We start from the raw sequence: 21416 nt of genomic DNA, 5'->3' as shown, positions 1-21416 counted from the left end.
AATCTACTCCGGTCACGATGCCGATTCAGTTGAAGGTGCAATGCCAAGAGGAGGGGCTGTGCCAGCATCGCAGGCCAAATATTATCACCCTGGGGGCCAAATTTGGCCCATGGGCCAGAGTTTGACACGTGTTTCTTAGGGGATTGCATGTGCAATGATATTCACAAATAAGTTACTTTTAACTCCAAATGGAGTTGTGTTCTACGAGGTCTGTGGTCACATTAGTGTGTCTCCTTCCAGAGGATCCTTTTTAAGTGTGCAAGTCCAATCCTGCCTAGTAAGTGACACCTTAAAGGAGGGTTGCACAAATTTTTTTCATCCAAGGGCCACATTGCCATACTGAATTGATCCCAAGGGCCACAGATTTATTTTTTAAAGGGATAGTTACACAAATAAATCACTAGAACCACCATCAGTACATGATGGCACAAAATTTTGAGTATTTGAGAAGGATTTAGAGTTTCTGTTCCAAAAAAATCAGTGTGAACACAAGCTAACTTAAACTGAGTTTTTTGGAGCAGAAACTCTGTAAATCCTCCTCATAATCTCAAATCTCTAAGTTTTGACACTTTCTAAGATTCAACATAGCAATAAAATACGTTTATGGATTCATACATGAGTGCAGCACCGGAACCGCTGTCGGGTCATGAGTGCAGAGAATGAAACACAATCATTACATGTATACAGTACAAAGCTTAATACAGCAATCAATTGTAATATCAGGTCAGACTCATATACATTTGTATTGCATGAACCTACAATTTCCAGTATGTACTTAACAATGGTAAGGAGATACTGGGAGCTGTTGCTATCAGTCATAATCAGACTGCGGACCATACAGGAACTACAACACTGAGGCTGTGTGCCCACTATGCGTTTTTCAAACGTTTTTGCCGCGGAATTTCGCAGCGAAAACGCTTAAACACTTGGCAATACGTGCCCCATGGTCCCCAATGATAATCTGCATGTGCTGTGCACATGCTGCGGAAATTTCCGCTGCGGATTATCATTGCGGAAAAATACACAGCATGTCCATTAATTTTGCGGACACGCAGTGTAATTGCTGCCATTGACTTGCATTGAAACGCATAATATACGTGTCAGTACATTTGCACACATGGATATTATGCGATTCTATGTGCGGATGGTGCCCGGGTTTGGAGAAAAGGAAACTCTCCTCCAGACCCAGGTACCATAGAACCTGTTAAAAAAAGAATTTAAAATAAAAAATAAAGATTATACTTACCTTCCGATGGCCCCCGGTATTTTCTCCACTCCATTTAGTCTGTTGTATTGGTCGTGGTGGTGTGAAGGACCTGCCATGAAGTCATTGAGTCATGTGACAGGTCACGCGACCGCTGACGTCGGCGGTTGCGTGACCTGTCACATGACTCAATGACTTCATGGCAGGTCCTTTCACACCACCGCGACCGATACAACACACCGGACGCAGCGGAGAAAATACCGGGGGCCATCGGAAGGTAAGTATAATCTTTATTTTTTACCATTCTTTTTCTTTTTTTAACGATTACTTGGTCACACTATATAAATCCATGCCGGTTGCATGGATTTATATAGTCTGACCAAGTTGTCAAGCACTTTTCCAAGTGATGCTAAAATCGCTTGAAAAGCACTTGATAACCCGCATGCAGAAATGCATGCAAAAACGCTTGACAAACGCTTCTACCTGGCAGGAAAAACGCATGTAAAATCCGCACGCTTTTTTCCTGCCAGGGAGAAGCGGAAAAAATCTGCAGCATTTCTGCATCGTGGGCACTTAGCCTCATAAGATGCAGGCAGATCACAAATAAACATTTACATCCAGGTACCTTTTATAGATTACATCTTCTGATTGGAGTCATTCCCATCCCTGTTGTCTACATTTAGCACAGATGCCATGATGAGATTTCACACCCAAAGCTTCTCTTTCCAGACTTGCCACCTCTTCGTCTTCAGCAGCGATTCCTGACACGGTGCCCTTAAAAATAGAAGTATCTCCTATATTCTGCCCCTGAATAAATAATCGCCCCTCACTGTGTTTCCTGCACAAAATACCTCCCCCTTACCCTGCCCCTCTCCATAAAAAAACAAACATACACTGCCTCGCTCTAAAATGTCTCGCCCACACTGCCCCTCGCTGTACTATTCTGCCTTTCACAATTTCCCCAATTGCCCCATAATGTTCCAAATTACCACACTATGTGCCCTTGTAGTAATACAACCCTCCCCTCCGCCCTCATCTAAAATAACAAGACATTTATTCTTCGGCTCCTCCTGGAGCGCTTACGCAAATACATTTGAATACAGGAAGAAGGAGCTCACTGATCCTAGACAACGACCTTCAGAGGGCCGCATGTTGTGCAGGCCTACCCTAAAGCTAACAATGTCAGTTGTCTTGTCTGACACCACATCAAACATATGACAATGAACCAATTGATGCATAGGAATATAAATATTACAAACCTGTTAGCAATTTTTTTTTTATTAAAAAATATTTACATGACCAGGAAAAGAAAACATTTGTGCTATGACAACAGAACATTTATAAAACATTCAATGAGTGAGAAGAAAACTTTAACAGTTTCTTTGGTGCCCATATTGTAAAAAAAAAAAAAAAAAAAAAATAGAAAAATAAAAATCAAATGAAAAGGCTATAAATAAACCACAAGCTCAAACAGAGGGTTTGCGTTAGTGCACATCATTACAGCTCTCTCCAGAAGAGTACATGGGAATTACTTCACAAATAAATAGCACAGTTGTTTCAAAGCAGCAGGTCCAAGTCTTGTAAACAGTCCTTTCCTAAAAACACAGAAATGTCTCTGGGTGCAGCGTCTCAACACTGGCTAGAAGACAGTTAAAGAGTTGTCCCTTTGTTGGTCCTGTTTATTTGATCAAGTTACAGATTTATTCTTTTTTATGTTTTCTTCTTTAAAAAAAGGTGCATGGACATAAAATCTCAACGTAGAAGTGGTTATTTACAAAATGACTTTTCTGCTTTCAAATACACACGGGTAAATTTGCTCCACAGCGGTAGCAACGGACTTCACATCTGGACCTAAAGAAAAAAACAAAAATATACAAAGCATTTAGGGCTCATTCTGACGACAGCTTTTCTCATACAAGTCCTATCTGGATAGCTTTCGTACCTATTAGTCTATGGGGTTGTTCAGGTGTCATGTATTTTTACAAAAATTACGGAGACATGTCCGATTTTTATCTGAACGGCAGAGCAAAATCACCAATTCAGATCTATGGTCTGTGAAAAACATGGGACAGCACTTGGATGCCATCCGTGTGCTGTCCGATTTTCAGTCTGTTTGATAGGAATAGTTTGAGAAACCTCCAACACTTTTTTTTTTAAATCAGAGAAAAATTGATGAAACTCTGATGGTAAAAACTGAGACTGTGACCAAAATCTGATGAAATTCAAACCATTTTTGCATATGAGAAAAATCATTGATGTCTGAATGAGGCCTCAGAGAAAGACTAGTATAATATACCAGACAAATGTATGATATGAGCACTTAAAAGGGAAATATGTTGTGGGTTTTTTTTTGTTTGGCAATTAAAGCCCAGAGGGAATGACCTTACTGATGTAATTGCTGCATCGTTGTAAAGATTGGTAGGGAGACCATACAACTTTGGTGTAAGATCTGTAAGGCTAGCTTCCCATGATGAGCTTTTGGTGAAATTCTGACGCTGCAGAATTTCTGCACCTATTATATAAATTGGGTTACTAGTGTTTTTTCATTGTCTTTTGACACTACGTTTTTTGTCTCTTGTTGGTGTGTCATACTTTAAATAAAGTGACTTTGTTTTTGATACTTCCTGGTATTTGACTTTGACAAAACTTTTTTGATACTTAGGTGCGGCTTACAGCGGAAAAACACTAAAAATCCTTGTGCGTTTTTTACCTGGGGATTTTCCGCAACTGATGCAAGTCTACGGGGACAATCTGTACAGAAAACGCAATGTACTCGCAAGACAAACGGATGTGTTGTGGATTTGAAACACGCACCGCAGATCAGTTTACACTCAGTAAAATAAAGGCAAAGTGGGTGAGATCTCTATAAATCCCATCTGCTTTGCTGGAACTGTAAGACGCTGTGTTTTTGATGCAGCAAAAATACGCAGTGTGAAAAACTCACCAAAAACTCATAGTGGGAACGTAGCCCAATGGTCCAGTAGCTGAAACTACCATAATCAGGAGATGAAGAGGCCATGGTGCTTGCTCACCCACTAGTTAGGGTTAACTATCACTGCACATTTAACCCCTTCACCACCTTGGGTTTTCCCATTTTTGCTCCTTCTTCCCAGAGCCATAACTTTTTTATTTTTCAGTCAATATGGCTTGTTTTTTGTGGGATGAGTTGTACTTTTGAACGTCACCATTGATTTTCCATATAGTGTACTGGGAAACGGGAAAAAAATTCCAAGTGCGGTGAAATTGCAAAAAAGGGGCAATTCCACAATTGTTTTGTTTTTTTTTGCCATGTTCATTAAATGCTAAAACTGACCTGCCATTATGATTCTCCAGGTCATTACGAGTACGTAGATACTAAACATGTATAAGTTCTTTTTTATTTATGTGGTGAAAAAAAAGCCCCGTTTTCAGACACCTGTAGCATCTCCATTTTTCGGGATCTGGGGCCGGGTGAGGGCTTATTTTTTGCGTGCCGAGCTGATGTTTTTATTGATACCATTTTGGGGTAGATACAATGTTGTAACCGCCCGTTATTGCATTTTATTTCAATGTTGAGGCGACCAAAAAAAACATAATTCTGGCGTTTTTGATTTTTTTTTTTCTCGTTACGCCGTTTACTGGTCGGATAAATTCTTTTTATATGTTGAAAGATCGGGTGATTCTGAAAGCGCCGATACCAAATTTGTATTTTTTATTTTGAACGGGGCAAATGGGGGGTGATTTGAACTTTTAATTTTTTTTTTATATTTTTAAACTTTTTTTTTTTTTTTTTTTTACTGGCTTCAATAGTCTCCATGGGAGACTAGAAGCTATGATCATCAGCCGGTTTCAATCATGGGGGCGGGGACGTCAAGGGTCCAGTTATCGCTCTGAGAATATAGAGCGGCCGCTGCAACCACGCCCTGACTGACAGCTGAGCCCCAATGCAGAGCCAGTGTCAGTCAGGGCCGGGGTCACGGTTACAGCGGCCGCTCTATATTCTCAGAACGATGACTGCATGCTGGCAGGAGAATAAAGTTCATTTTCTCCCAGCTGCATTCGGCTGCGTGCAGGCGCCGGGCAGCATAATGACTCTGTTAACCTGCAGATTGACCACATATCTGCAGGTTAATAGTTTTATTTCTGGTGATGACAGGTTCCCATTAATTTTATATATCCTTTTTTTTTTTTCTGTCCGATATTCAATGATTACCTGTAACTGTAATACTTCCAGTGGAGAATATCTGTAGTGTTGATCTTAGAGACTTTATCCTATAGCAGACGGCAGGGTGAAGTTCAGGTTCATAACTGCATAAATGCAATAACATTTTAAGCTTTAATTAAAATGTTGGAAAACATAAAAAAAGGAAATTGCACCATAAGTAAAAGAACTTGCCTGGCATTAGGTCGGTTATTTTTTGTAAATTCTGGTAGTCTTATTTCAAATGGCATGGTGCACACAGCCAGCACATTGACAACTTTAAACTCGGTGAACTTCACCTGTTAGAATATAAGGAAGTGAATAATGATCAAATATATATATCATTAGCAATAAGCAGAAAATATGGAAAGTGTTTCAGTAGTTATTACAGCTTACATATACGTAGGCCCTTCTAATGTATTTGTACCAGCAGATGAATGTCCGTGTCTCTCGTGGAATTATACAATCTAATGCATATGGGCACGGACAGCAGCTTATTCTCATTCCCTAAATCTGTACCACCACAGTTCCCCCCTCCCCACCATTAGACTACAGCTTCACCGTGACATTGACTATACTCCTCTATGTTCCAGGATCATGTTGTATAGAAGACTACTTTTTCTCCCAATTTTCAAACTACTTTCCACAAAGATAAACATTATACCAAAAATCCAAGCTTCTGTAGGCAACGAGCCAATCTTCTAGCACCAAACTTGGCTTCTTCTTCACTGAAACACAAGAGACATAATCCAGGTCATTACTAAGTGTTTATAGCAAAGTGCCAACATAAAATCAAATCCTTTCTCATATTCTACAGCGTTATCTAATCTATAGCAGGGGTTTGATAAACCGGGACCCAAGTCAACAACTATAATTTTCCACCCTCTTACCCATGTGCTGGTAAACTGTGTACAATGCTCACTAAAAGTAGGCGTTTTTACGGTAGTACGCGACTTAACATATACTTCAATTACTGTACTTTTTTGTATGACCCTAATGGCTCAGTCAGGTATATGCTTTCATTCCTGTGCAGAATAATGCAGTGTTATACTATTCTGACTTGCAAAAACCAACATAAACCTAAAAGATAAATCCTAAAGGGGTACTCCCATCTACTGTCATAGTCGGAACTGTCTGATGCCATTGCACAGAGATGGTAATTCCCATGTCACTCATATACAGTCATGGCTGAAAGTGTTGGCACCCTTGAAAGTGTTTCTCCCAGAAAATTATTGCAATTACACATGATTATTTCTTGTGTGTGTATTGGAACACAAAAAAAAGAGAAAAAAAGGCAAAATTGGACATAATTTCATATACAACCCCAAAAATGGGTCGGACAAAATTGTTGGCACCCTCAACTTAATATTTGGTTGCACTCCCTTTGGAATAAATAACTGCAATCAATCGCTTCCTATAACCATCAACAAGCTTCTTACACCTCTCATCTGGAATTTTGGAGCACTCTTCTTTTACAAACTGCTCCTGCAGTAACGGCCACAATTGGTGCTAGCTCTGATCACAGGCGTTTAACCCCTCTGATGCATCAATCTGCTTATAGAGGGAGTCGGCTCCCTCTTTCTTCCGATCAGCACAATGCGACTGTGATCGTGCCGATGGCCTCCATGGTGACCCCAGGTAGAATGAGCAACTGCGGGGTCACCCAGGTGGAACACCGTAAAAAAATAAACACAACAGAAATACAGAGCTTGAGTCACACAAAACATGGAATAAAAAGTGATCTAATAATCACATACAAAAAATAATGGTATCAATAAAAACGTCATCTTGTCCCACAAAAAAACAAGCCCTTATATAGCGCAGTCAAAAAAAAAAAGTAACAGCTATCAGTGTATGACGATGGAAAAACAAATTGTTTGTAAAACAATGTATTTCTGTGTGCAACCAAAGCAAAAAACATAAGAAAACCTATATAAATCTGGTATCACTGCGATCGTAATGACCCGATGAATAAAGTTGCCTGATCACTTTTACCGCATGGTGAATGGCGTGAAAAAAATAAAAATAAAACCATTAATGAACTACTGGGTTTTACTCACTTTGCCATCCAAACATCAGGAAAAAAAGTGAATAAAAAAATGTTATGTAGTCTAAAATGGTACGAAAAAACCCTTAAACTCATCCCGCAAAAAAATAAGCCCTCTCACAGCTCGTTCAGTGGAAAAATAAAAAAGTTATAGCTCTCCGAATATGGTGATGCAATAACAAATACTTTTTTTTTTTTTTTTTTTTTAAAAGCACCACTCTAGCGTTTTTTTAGTGCATTGCTGGAGTGGTGCTTTAAATGTAAGTCCCGTGTCTGATACTCCCCTGCCACCACCTTCATCCGTTTCCAGAGTCGCTCCCGTCGGTCTTCGGCGAAAAGTTACATGCTCGCAGGTCCAGTGTTTCATGGAGCGCTGCAGAGGTCACTTTTCAATACACGTCTATGAGAGCCTCGTTCTGCCTCTCACAGACTTGCATTGAAAGCTTATAACGTAGCTTCTGACTTCCGGCCAGTCAGAAGCTACTATCACAAGATGGCACCAGGATGAAGAGGCCGGAGGGGGAGTATATGACCAGGGGCAGGTGGCATACATTTAAAGCACCACTCCTGTGTTGAAAACAAAACAAAACACTGGAGTGGTGCTTTAAATCAGTGTTTTAGCATGCGAATATAGCAAACTATAAAAATACTAAATAACTTTGGCATTGCTGTAACTGTACTAACCCGAAGAATAAAGTCGCCTTACCATATTTACCGCACGGTGAACAGCATAAAAATAAATTACAGACAATTCCTGAATTGCTTTTTTTTGCATTTTCATTATGTTTCTCAAAAACTGGAATAAAAATCAAATAAAAAATGTTATGTACTGGGGGACACTACAGAGATGTATACCATGCGATATACGTCTCTTTACAGTGGGTCCATATGGTGATCGGATACTTCGGGATCCATCCTGAGTGCACACCAGAGCGACTCATGTCGCCATAGACAGTGCGTTGTTTTCCACTGCACTGCATTCAGTTCTGATGAAAGTCTAACTCAGACCGAAAATGTTTAACCAAACTAATTTGCTGAATGCATAATAAAAATGGAACTTTCTTCACATTGAGTGCCAAGTTACTTCTTTTGTATAGTGCACACTGATGAGCATATGCACCAGTAACCTGAGTTTGGGCCACTGCCAAAGAAGTTTCAGCTGATCGTAAGTGTTGGACCCCCACCAAACTTATAATGAGAAAAGGCCTCAATTATTAAGTCCTGGACAACCCTTTTAACAATCAATGCATCACATGCCTCCGGAATCACAAGCCAGGCACTAAGTATGGCGCACTAAAATGGCATATTTGCAATTTTCACTCTGCAACATTAATTGTGCACTAATTTCTGGAGAACGCCAGTGGGGTCAAAATAGTCACTAAACCCGTAAATGATTTCCTTGAGTGTAATTTGCAAAATGGGGTCACTTTTTGGAGATTTCTGCTGCTTTGATGGTTTTAGGGGCCCTGCAAATGGTGCCCACAAACGACTCCAGGAAACTCTGCTCCCTAAAAACCAAATGGCACTCTCTCTTCCGAGCCCTGCCGTACACTCAAACAAAAGTGTAGGACCACACAGAGTATTGCTGCATTCGGAAGATATTGCTTTATTAATGTTTAGGTCCATTTGCCCCTATTCTTTTGTGAAAATTAAAAATTTGGGTCTAAAACAACATTTGTGTGTTAAAAAACAATATTGTTCATTTTCATGTCCCAATGTTATAAAATTCTTTGAAGCTCCTATGAGTTCAACATACTCACAACACCCCTAGATGAATTCCTTGAAGGGTGTAGTTTCCAAAATGGGGTCACTTGTGGAGTGTTACTTCTTTTCTGGCAGTACAAGGGCTCAACCAATGCAGCATAGTGCCCGCAAACTATATGAGCAAAATCTTCTCCCCAATACATCAGTCATTTCTTTTGGAGCTCTCCCGTGCACCCGAACAGTTATTTTTTTCCCCTTCTCCCATGACCGCACCACCTGAGAGAGGGTATCCGCCCACCAAGGACAGCAAACCTACTGAATAAAAAGGCAGTACCTCTACTCTGCATCAGTTTTGGTTTCCTATCCTTGATGGTAACCTCTCAGTACTTCGTGGAGTTACCAGGCTGAGGGTGTGCAGGATGTGGATGCCTTTGGTCTGTGTTATACTGCGGCCAGGAGGTCGGTGGTGTGGTAAGCGTGCAAGGGTGGTCCTTTCAAGCACGTCCCCAGCCAACATGCATCGGGGGTCTGCGTGCATCGGGGGTCTGCCAGTAACGAGCTTAGAGCGCGGGATTCTGTTTAGGGCCTGCACTGGTGCCGAGTGGAAGGCCTCTGACTGAGTGCGCCGGGACCCGCTTCCAGGGCTGCGCACGCATGGGATGCTGTCATAATGCTCCCACGGCTGAGCGCGCCGGTAAGTGGGACTTCTGGGCTGCGCACGTTCAGGGCGCATGACAGGAAGTTCCGGCGCGCCCTGATGAGGTAGCGCGCCGGAACATTGGGCCGGCGGGACTGCGAACGCGCAGGGCGCGTGTCAGGAAGTGACGCAGCCTGAGCGCGCCTGAAGCCAGGAATCTGGCTTAGTCAAAAAAATAATAAAAAGAAAAGAAATAAAGAGCAGTGTCTACCCGGATTTCCAGGGGAGGGGGTGGATGGCGTCCCTCCTCTATGTAAAGAGAGGAAGAGCTGCAGAATTGCGGTGTCTGAACATTTTCTCCATCATGGACCAAGAACCGCAGTCACCTAAGCAGCAGCAGCAACCTCCGCCGCCAAAGCAACCTCAGCAGCAGCAGCGCCATCATCAGGGCTAGAGTAGTGGCAGTCAGACAAGCGGCAGCAAGACCAGCCAGAAAAGCAGGGCAGGTCGCGAGTCCACCACCTCCAGACGGGAGAGATCATGTGAACTGATCCAGCCTCCATCTCCGGTACCCTAGACTGAACGGCATAGTGGTGAGTAATCTCCATGAAAGTTCACCATATTAAATGGGTCCCTGTTTCTATGTATTTTTTCTGCTAGGAAAAGCCCAAAAAGTGTAGCGCCAAAAGAAATAAAGAGTGTGTACTGTACAGAGTTAATTTTCCCAGCACTTACACTAAAAAGTGTTGCCGGAGTTGTATCCAGAGGACCATATCAGAGGAAACACCTAATTTTGCCCAGGATTTAAAATCATTAACCCAGATGGAAGTTAGGGACTCCCTGAAGACGCTAACTACATGCAAGAAGAGTAGGAAGCTAAAGCGTCATACATCAGATTCAGAGGAATCTGTAATATTTCAGGATAAGGAGGAGTCTATTTCCTCTCCTACCTACTCATCATCATCATCATCATCATCATGCAATGCAGGGGGTAGGCAGTGTTTTCTTGCGGAAAACACAGATAAATTAATTAAAGCCATAAGAACAACTATGGGCATAACTGATAACAATACCCCGAGAACCGTTCAGGACATCATGTTCGGGGGTCTGGATCAAAAGAAAAGACGCACATTCCCGGTCAATGAGAGAATCAGTACACTCATTGACAAAGAATGGAAGAGGCCTGATAGGAAGGGGCAGCTACCATTGTCTTCAAAGAGAAGTTACCCGTTTGAGGAAGAGGATACAGCCAGGTGGGATAAGACCACAAAGATTGATATGGCAGTGTCAAAATACTCTAAAAAATCCACCCTGCCATTTGAGGATTTGGGAGCTCTCGGAAGGTTCAGTCCTTCTTAGGGCTTATCTTGGACTCAGAAGAACAGACTTATCGACTGCCAGACGACAAAAAAGACAGGATTATAACCCTAGTCTCAGCAGCAGTCAGGAATCCGTCCATGTTTCTAATGAAGGCGGTCCAATGGGCTGAAATACACTCCCGACATCTGCAGCAGGACATCCTAGCGACAGAGAAACAGTTCAAGGGACACTTGGACAGCAAAATAGATTTTTTTGCAAGCAAGCAAAACCGAAGGACCAGGATCTTCTGCTCCTTAAATCCAAGAGAAAAACCCTATGCAGTGGATGTACTGCAAATTCTCTGGAACTTCAGCCTAGCTTACGTCTTCTCTCTGCTAATGTTGATTCCAATGATTTTGAGGAAGATCCGGATGGAACAGGCGAAGGTCATTTTAATTGCCCCATTCTGGCCCAAGAGACCATGGTTCACCTGGATAAAGAGGATGGCAGAGTTAGATCCATGGGTCCTTCCAGACATTCCACATCTCCTCAAGCAGGGCCCAGTCTTCCATCCTCCGAGGTCGGGTCTGCATTTGACGGCCTCGAGTTTGAAAGGTCGTTACTAATCCAGAAAGTTTTTCTCCAGATCTCGTCACTATTCTGCTTAAAAGCAGAAAGCCAGTAACGACTAAGATCTACGGTAAGACATGGGCAAAATTCCTATCTACTTCGGGGCAGTCAGCTAAGGGTAAAATTCCTATAAAGGCCATTCTGGAATTCCTCCAAAGGGGCTTGGATATGGGGTTGGCTACCAGCACCCTTAAAGGTGCAAGTAGGGGGTCTAGGAGCCTTATATAATTATAATTTGGCAGCAGATAGATGGGTCATCAGATTCATAAAGGCATGTGACAGATCTAGACCAATGGCTACCCCGAGAATGCCTCCCTGGGATCTAAACCTGGTCCTAGAAGCCCTGACTAAGTCTCCCTTCGAGCCCTTAGAAAGTGTGACAGAAAGAACTTTCACTCTGAAGACAGTTATATTGATAGTGCTAACATCAGCCCATAGAGTTAGTGACTTACAGGCACTGTCAGTAAATCCTCCTTTTACGCAGGTCACTATAGAAAGGGTTACATTAAGGTCAGACCCGGCCTACCTTTTGAAGGTAACCTCCAAATTTCTCAGAACACAGGAGATCATTCTCCCCTCATTCTATCCTATCCCAAAAGATTCAGAAGAACAGAGACTCCATACTCTAGATGCGAGACGGGTTTTGGTTCAATATTTAGCAGTAACAAAACCTTGGAGGAGTGAAGCCTTATTTGTCTCCTTCCAGGGAGCTAAGAAGGGTCTTAAAGTTACTAGATGGATCAGGCACTCCATTAACTTAGCATATTCTTCTAATAACGTGCCAGTTCCAGAGAACCTGAAGGCTCATTCCACCAGGGCTGTGGCAGCGAAAGGCAGAAGTATCTATTGACAAAATATTTAAGGCCGCGACATGGTTATCTCCTTCTACCTTTTATAACCATTACCGGCCTTGATCTATCTTCATCTGCTGATCTATCCTTTGGGAGAAAGGTGTTACAAGCGGTGATCCCTCCCTAAGGTGGTGATGTCATGGGAAAAAATCTCAGTTACTTACCAGTAACGGGATTTTACAGAGCCCATGACAGCACCATTATATTCCCTCCCTTTTATCACTTATGGTGTGCACTATATATATGGGTGTATAGCGATAAATGTTTTATTGGTGGTAGTTGTGTACTAACATACTGTCCGGAGGTCCTCTCATGCCCTGAAACAAAACTGATGCAGAGGAGAGGTACCGCCTTTTTATTCAGTAGGTTTCCTGTCCTTGGTGGGCGGATACCCTCTGTCAGGTGTTGCTGTCACAAGCTCTGTAAAATCCCATTACCTGTAAGTAACTAAGATTTTCCCCAACATATAGGGCATCTGTGTACTCAGAAGAAATTACTCCACAAATTTTGTGGTCCATTTTCTCCTATTGCCCTTATAAATATGAAAAAAATTGGGACTAAAGCAACATTTTTTGGGGAAAAAAAATAATTTTTAATTTTCATGGTCCAACATTATAAACTTCTGTGAAGCACCTCTGGGTTCAAGGTGCTCACCACACATCTAGATAAGTTCCTTGAGGGCTGTAGTTTAAACTTGTGGGGGGGGTTTCCACTGTTTAGGCATGTCAGGGAGACTGCAAACGAGACATGGTATCCGCAATCTATTCCAGCCAATCTCCGAATCAGTGGGATCCGTTGAAGCGTTCCAGAGTTATTACCTCAAAGTGAACACTGGTCGGAATTGTAAAAATTGGCCTGGTCATGAAGGTGAAAACAGGCTAGGGTGTCAAGGGGTTAATCAAATAAGAAGCTGCTTTTTACAGTACCAGCAAAAGCTATGAGGCTTCAGAAATCCCATGCACACCCTTTTTTTCCTGACTGAATTTGATGACTGCAGCGTTTTTAAAATCTGTAGCATGTCACTCCTTTTAGGCTATGTGCCCACGATGCAGATTTGAAGCAGAAATTTCCTGAGCATTTCTGCATCTCCTTGGCAGAAAAAACGCATGTGGATTTTGTATGCGTTTTTTCAGAGTTTTTACATGCGTTTTTCCAAGCAATTTTGAGCATCACTTGGAAAAGGGCTTGACAAGTTGGTCACACAATATAAATCCATGCAACCAGCATGGATTTATATTGTGTGACCAACTTAGAGGAAATTTCTACTATCAAATGCTGCATCTAAAGTAAAAAAAAAAAAAAGAATTATAAAGTAAAAAGAAATAAAAAACCTTATATTCACCTCTCCAGGGGCCCCCGGTCTCCTCCCGGCCACGTCCTCTCTCCTCTGCGTCCCGCAGTGTACTGGCAGGACCTGCGGTGACGTCATTTAGTCAGCTGATGGTCACGCAACCATCACCTGACCGCTGACGTCAGCGGTCACGTGACCATCAGCTGAGTAAATGACGTTACCGCAGGTCCTGCCAGTACACCGCGGGACGCCGAGGCGGAAATGCCACCGCGGAAACGCATTAAATCGACATCGTGGGCACTCAACCTTAGTGTTTTTTACAGATACAAAGCAATGAGGGTGCAAAAATGCAGCATTATTTTCTGCGTTTTGGTGCAAAAACTAACTTTATAAAACATGTATTTTAGACAAATCACACTTCTATAACTTTGCAGCAAAATCTGAGTTTTGAACTTGATGTTTTTACTGCCAAAAGAGCAGGTTTTAGCTGCATGATAAAATCCAGCAAAAATGCTGCGTGTGAACATAGCCTTAGGGATAATATGGGGGCACATGTAAACACTTTATTAAAATGATGGATGTGAGCGAATAAGAAGACCAGGTCCAATGCTGGAATAACTGCTAGATGTCGGTACTGGGGCAGGTTCATAACAAGGTCAATGAGTGAGTAATGGGTGGGCTGAGGTGAGTGCTGGAGACGTAGGCAGGGTGGTGCTAGCACTGGCTGTGAGGACCATCAAATGCACAATGTGTTTGGGGTAGAAAAAGCACAAGAAGCTGCCTAACCTGGAAAACGAGCATGTAAAACTGGATGCAAGCAATGAAGTAAGAGAAAGGGGTAAAAACTACATTTATAGAGCAGGAGGGGGATTCGTAATGCAATAGAGCACAGATAAGCTTAAAAAAAATAATAATAATATTGGGATTTTGGGGTTGGACAACCCCTTTAATGGCGTAGCACTGTTCTTATTACCTGGTCGCTCCTGTACAAATTATTTTTCCTGATGACCAAATTGTTGCAGTTATTCTGGGTTTTCGAAGTTTCATGAGCACTTTCTAAAAATGTAAGATAGAAAAAAAAAGTTATGACAAAAGAGGCGTGCAATGGCTTGTGCATCCCCCTAATGTCATGCGCCCACCCAATCTGACCGCAAGAACTAATGCAAAAAGAGGATGCTCTTCACTGGCATACTCACGCCAACTTCACGCTTGTATATGACATTTGCCCCCTCTAATGCAATCTTTCGCAGGTTTAAATGGCATCTTGTTCGGAACACACAGACAACGTTGGTAATTAAGATATCTAATGCCACATCATTCTCTGCATCCATTGAGGTGGCTTACTTGCTGCTTGACCCCACCATGAGAATTTGTCCTGGGGAGAAAATATAAATAAAGATTTAACACACTAAGACCCTTATTAATTAAAACTAACTTTTATGCATGTTTTGATGAACAGTGTGCTGGGGTAAGACGTGCCAAAGTCATTAGGAGGCATTTGCTCCGTGAAATTGCTGCATCATTCTGCGGTTGTGCGCAACCTAAAGAGATGTACGCCAGTCAGGGACTCGAGTGCATTTCTCTCAAAATTTCTGACGCTTATGTAAATTACGATAAATTTGTTGGCCATGCTCAGCCGCACCCCGTCTGTGCAAATCACTGCCCACTTTTCAATCAGATGGAAGAGCTAGCAGTGGCTAAAAACTCAAAGGTGCAAAAGGTTGCGTAACTAGGAGTTCCACAAAATTTTTTAATCAGTTTTGTGCCAGAAAACTGCTTGATGAATTAAGGCCAAAGTCTTTTTTATGCTGTTCTTTATCACTAATATCGGATTGGCGAAGGGTCGGATACCTTGCACCGCCACTAGTGATGAGCACAAGTGCTCGTTCCTCCAGTTTGCCCAGGGTGCTTGGTATGCACGGAGTATCGCGGGTGCTTGAGTGACATGCTCGAGTCCCCGCAGCCGCATGTTTCGCGGCTGCTGTTAGGCACCGAAAAGCATGTGGGGATTGCCTGACATACACGGGCAATGCCCGAATGTTTTGTGGCCAACAGCTGTGAAACATGCGCGGCGGGGACTTTAACATGTCACTCGAGCACCCGCGATACTGAGTGCATACTGAGCACCCTAGGCAAACTTGAGTAACGAGCACTTGCGCTCATCACTAACCGCCACCAATAAATTATTTGCTCTGGCGGTCACCATATGTAACACATGGAATGGAGTTGTAAAGTGCAGCTTCATTCAATGTGCAGCAGCCTCTGTCGGGTACTGTGAAACACCTCCTATTTGTTTGAACTGTTTTGCAGTACCAGACAGCGGCAACTATACACTGAAAGTAGCAGAACTTCACAACTCTATTCCATTTGCAGGCAAAAATAACAGCTGATCTATGGAGGTACCGACCCGGTATTAATGTCCTATACCCTGAATACAACATCAATATGGCTATTTTTGAAGGCTTAGTTTTATCAGAGACAATCCCTTAAAAAACGCAGTGGCTGTGGCAATCGGCTGATTGCCTGGTGTCCCACTCCCGACACCATCAGCAAACGGCAAATTTTTCTGGAGGAAGCTATAGCCAATCCAGGCATCTAACTTGCTGTGGGAACTACTTAAGGTGCACCTGTCAGCAGGATTGTGCTCAGTAAACTACATACACTGTCAGATGGGCGACATTACACTGATTAAAATGATACCTTGGTTGATGAAATCCGTCCTGTGGTTCTTGTGTAATCTTTACTTTCAGTTTGGAGATAATGATATGCCTGTGCTCCCGGGCGGCGCTCTATCTGGTGCTCAGCTTTCATATTCATCCTTATGCTCTTATGACAGCTCACTGTGCCTTCACTGACCTGCCTCCTATTTTACATAATGCATCTAGTAGTGCGAGGCTAGGTAAAATAGGAGGCAGGTCAGTGAACGATCAGTGAGCTGTCATAAGAGCATAAGGATGAATATGAAAGCAGAGCACCAGATAGAGCGCCACCCCGAAGCACAGGCATATCAATATCTCTAAACTGAAAGTAAAGATTACACAAGAACCATAGGATGGATTTCATCAACCAAGGTATCATAGTAATCAGTGTAATGTCGTCCACCTGACAGTGTATGTGGTTTACTGAGCACAATCATGCTCACAAGTGCGCTTTAAGTCCAACAGAACCAGAAAGTGGACAAAGATCAGAGGGGACTGCTGAAGTATTACTTATTTTTTATTTTTGACAGTTGTTGTTCTTTGGGGAAAAAAATATATAGATTTTTAGATCCTGGGCAACTTAAAGGGGTTGTCCGGTCCAAATCGATAAGTCTGCAGTCACTCTGTAACTGCAGACTTATGAATCCCCCAAGCTCAGGCACTGTGGGGATTCGCCGGTTTCTGAGCTGGGACCAGAGGGTGTGTATGCGTTATGCATACTCCCAGTCACAGCCCTACTAGTGGGTGCGGCCTCGCTCATCATACACTTATATGGAGTGAGGCTGCTCCCTCTAGTTGGCCACGCCCAATGCACGACTGCATCACTAGTCGGGTCGCAGTATCGTTCTATACAAGTGTATGGAATGAGGCCGCGCCCACTATTCAGACTCTGGCTGGGAGTATGTATAACTCATACATACCCGCTGGTCCCAGCTCAGAAACAGAAACCGGTGATTCCTCGTAGTACACAGTGCGTGCGCTGGGGGGGATTTATGAGTCTGTGGTCACACAGAGTGCCTGCATACTCATCGACTTGGACTGGGCAACCCCTTTTAAAAAAGGACCCTGACGAAGCTACATCGTTAGCAACACGTCTTGGGTTTGAGCTCTACAGTGGGTATACGTTTTGTGCATATATTTACTCATGTATATGTTTGATTTATAAAGCTGTGCATAGTAATGATGGTGATTTTTAGGACAATGGAATTCATATCAATTTACTAGGCATAGGGTACTATACCCATAGATATATAGTCCTTATAGCTATCATCATTATTTAATCATTTGATGACATCCTGCTTGGTTCACGGGGTATACCTTAACACAGACATTTTTGAATATTATTATTTTTTCTGTATTATAGAGGTTGTTAATGCATTCTTCTCTTTATCCGTGTATATACCCCAATTTTAAGGGAGTGAACTGAATATCCTCTGAATATTTTACGAAGATCTTTGCCTTTATTGTGATTATATCCTGTCACTCCTTTTTCTCCAGCTCATTTGTTGTTTTCCGTTGGTGTTTTCAATTGTTTTTAATATGACTAAATGTTTTTGCATAATTAATAAAGCCATTTTTTCTATCAATTAATCTTGCTTGGGTGTGCATTCTTATTCCGTGCAGCTTTTTCTCTTACAATACACACAGAGCGACTGCATACTTATCGATTTGGACCAGACAACCCCTTTTTAAAAAAATAAATTAATGGGCAGCATTGTAGTTTTGCAGCACTGGGGTCCTGGGTTCTAATCCCAACAAGTATATCTAATAATAATAATATCTGAAAGGAGTTTGTATGTTCTCCCCATGTTTGCGGGGGTTTCCTCCAGTTTCCTCCCACACTCCAAAGACATACTGGTAGGGAATCGTGATTGTGAGCCCTAATGGGGACAGTGATGATGAGATCTGTAAAGTGCTGTGGAATTAAAGGCGCTATATAAGCAGGAATAAAATTATTGAAGAAATAAATGATGACGTAGGGCGCATATTTCTTGTGAGAACTGTCACTTGGCATCAACTTGCTTCGAGGATCATCCCGCTGTCAGATTCTAGGCAATGAGGTTTTTAACCAGCGATCATGTATAAGAAATGTCTGTCTCTTTCCTTAGGATGGATGGAATAAGTAAGCAGTATATACGAGCATGTACAGTGAATGGCGATCACTGCCTGTAATGGAAACCATCAGTGTAATGGAAGGCGATTCCCAAGGTGGTGTGGGGTGGGGGACCTAGGACATGCTGTCTGATCAGTGCCAGCACTTTACACAGGGGTGTTGTGGAAAGGCTGTGACGTGGGCCTGGCCTGTGGGTGCACCTGTCACCCTGCACAGGAGCTGTGTACAGGAACCTGGGTACAGGAGCAGGCTGCACATACACAGCATGGCCGGCACTGACTGGGAGCTTATGGGGCTACACACTGGAGAGAGGGTATTACAAGGTGACTGAAAAGAAGAGATGAAGCAGTCCAGCCACGGGCACCATATTCCCCAGCATAATGAATCCCAGGGGGTCACCATAGCAATGGTGAGGCACACTGCAGCTCCCCAGCAGTTCTAGTACAGCCATGGCGCCCCCCTCTGACGTACCTGCCACCTGCACCGTCAGAGCCGGTACAGCCCGCTGTGCACAGCGATGAGAAAGGTAAATACGGGTGTCCCGGAAGCAGTGTCGGGGCCTTAGTAACCCCACCATACACTTCCCTGCCACTCCGCCCACCGCACAAGTCTAAACCAATCAGTGGACCGGGCTTAAGCCACCAATAGCTGTCCTCGGGTTTATCAGTGAAACGCGCTAGATTAAATGAAAGGAAGCCCGTGATTGGCTATCAGCTAGGATGTGACGGTTAGCAGGGAGATGCTGGCAGTGTGCTCTTTGTTTGGAGAAGTTGGACTAGTGGGCTTGGATGAGGGGTTTCCTGGGAGGGGAAAGGAGGGACAGGCCTGCAGGACTGGCGGTGACCCTTACTGGTCACTGGTACTAATGCTCTCCAGGACAGTGCCTGGAACTGACTGAGGTTTCTGACCGACCTCTCTCGTTCTCTTCATAGCTGTGCTCTGTCTCTGGCTTTAGGGACCAGGACGAGCTGCGGCGTCTCCTCAGCCCGGGGCTGTACACCTGTGCACTGGACTAGCTGCAGCGTCTCCTCAGCCTGGGGCTGTATACCTGTGCGCTGGACTAGCTGCAGCGTCTCCTCAGCCTGGGGCTGTATACCTGTGCGCAGGACTAGCTGCAGCGTCTCCTCAGCCTGGGGCTGTATACCTGTGCGCAGGACTAGCTGCAGCGTCTCCTCAGCCTGGGGCTGTATACCTGTGCGCAGGACTAGCTGCAGCGTCTCCTCAGCCTGGGGCTGTATAACTGTGCGCAGGACTAGCTGCAGCGTCTCCTCAGCCTGGGGCTGTATACCTGTGCGCAGGACGAGCTGCAGCGTCTCCTCATCCCGGGGCTGTACACCTGTGCGCAGGACGAGCTGCAGCGTCTCCTCATCCCGGGGCTGTACACCTGTGCGCAGGACGAGCTGCAGCGTCTCCTCATCCCGGGGCTGTACACCTGTGCACTGGACTAGCTGCAGCGTCTCCTCAGCCCGGGGCTGTACACCTGTGCACTGGACGAGCTGCAGCGTCTCCTCAGCCCGGGGCTGTACACCTGTGCGCAGGACTAGCTGCAGCGTCTCCTTAGCCTGGGGCTGTATACCTGTGCGCAGGACTAGCTGCAGCGTCTCCTCATCCCGGGGCTGTACACCTGTGCGCAGGACGAGCTGCAGCGTCTCCTCATCCCGGGGCTGTACACCTGTGCGCAGGACGAGCCTCAGCGTCTCCTCAGCCTGGGGCTGTATACCTGTGCGCAGGACGAGCTGCAGCATCTCCTCAGCCTGGGGCTGTACACCTGTGCGCAGGACGAGCCTCAGCGTCTCCTCAGCCTCGGGCTGTACACCTGTGCGCAGGACGAGCTGCGGCGTCTCCTCAGCCTGGGGCTGTACACCTGTGCGCAGGACGAGCTGCGGCGTCTCCTCAGCCTGGGGCTGTACACCTGTGCGCAGGACGAGCTGCGGCATCTCCTCAGCCCGGGGCTGTACACCTGTGCGCAGGACGAGCTGCGGCGTCTCCTCATCCCGGGGCCGTATACCTGTGCGCAGGACGAGCTGCAGCGTCTCCTCATCCCGGGGCCGTATACCTGTGCGCAGGACGAGCTGCGGCGTCTCCTCATCCCGGGGCTGTATACCTGTGCGCAGGACGAGCTGCGGCGTCTCCTCATCCTGGGGCTGTGCGCAGGACGAGCTGCGGCGTCTCCTCATCCTGGGGCTGTACACCTGTGCACTGGACTAGCTGCGGCGTCTCCTCAGCCTGGGGCTGTATACCTGCGCACTGGACTAGCTGCAGCGTCTCCTCAGCCTGGGGCTGTATACCTGTGCACTGGACTAGCTGCAGCGTCTCCTCAGCCTGGGGCTGTATACCTGTGCGCTGGACTAGCTGCAGCGTCTCCTCAGCCTGGGGCTGTATACCTGTGCGCAGGACTAGCTGCAGCGTCTCCTCAGCCTGGGGCTGTATACCTGTGCGCAGGACTAGCTGCAGCGTCTCCTCAGCCTGGGGCTGTATACCTGTGCGCAGGACTAGCTGCAGCGTCTCCTCAGCCTGGGGCTGTATACCTGTGCGCAGGACTAGCTGCAGCGTCTCCTCAGCCTGGGGCTGTATACCTGTGCGCAGGACTAGCTGCAGCGTCTCCTCAGCCCGGGGCTGTACACCTGTGCGCAGGACGAGCTGCAGCGTCTCCTCATCCCGGGGCTGTACACCTGTGCACTGGACTAGCTGCAGCGTCTCCTCAGCCCGGGGCTGTACACCTGTGCACTGGACGAGCTGCAGCGTCTCCTCAGCCCGGGGC

General features: G+C 44.8%; 1 protein-coding gene across 1 annotated transcript; it reads right to left on the bottom strand.

The window, feature by feature from the left end:
* Nucleotides 1-2483: 2483 nt before the first annotated feature.
* Nucleotides 2484-19270, bottom strand: TBPL1 (TATA-box binding protein like 1). Its single transcript, XM_073673226.1, has 7 exons — nucleotides 19127-19270; nucleotides 15040-15218; nucleotides 14817-14899; nucleotides 6049-6112; nucleotides 5580-5683; nucleotides 5397-5491; nucleotides 2484-3055 (listed from the first exon to the last, which is right to left on the bottom strand). The coding sequence occupies exons 2-7, from the start codon at nucleotides 15172-15174 to the stop codon at nucleotides 2976-2978; spliced, it is 561 nt and encodes a 186-aa protein (XP_073529327.1). The 5' UTR covers nucleotides 15175-15218; nucleotides 19127-19270; the 3' UTR covers nucleotides 2484-2975.
* Nucleotides 19271-21416: the final 2146 nt, after the last annotated feature.

The sequence above is a fragment of the Phyllobates terribilis genome, unplaced genomic scaffold (assembly GCF_046119375.1).
Source record: "Phyllobates terribilis strain yellow unplaced genomic scaffold, ASM4611937v1 Scaffold_3__8_contigs__length_932513732, whole genome shotgun sequence".
NCBI lineage: Eukaryota > Metazoa > Chordata > Amphibia > Anura > Dendrobatidae > Phyllobates > Phyllobates terribilis.
This window is presented reverse-complemented; position numbering and strand designations above follow the sequence as displayed.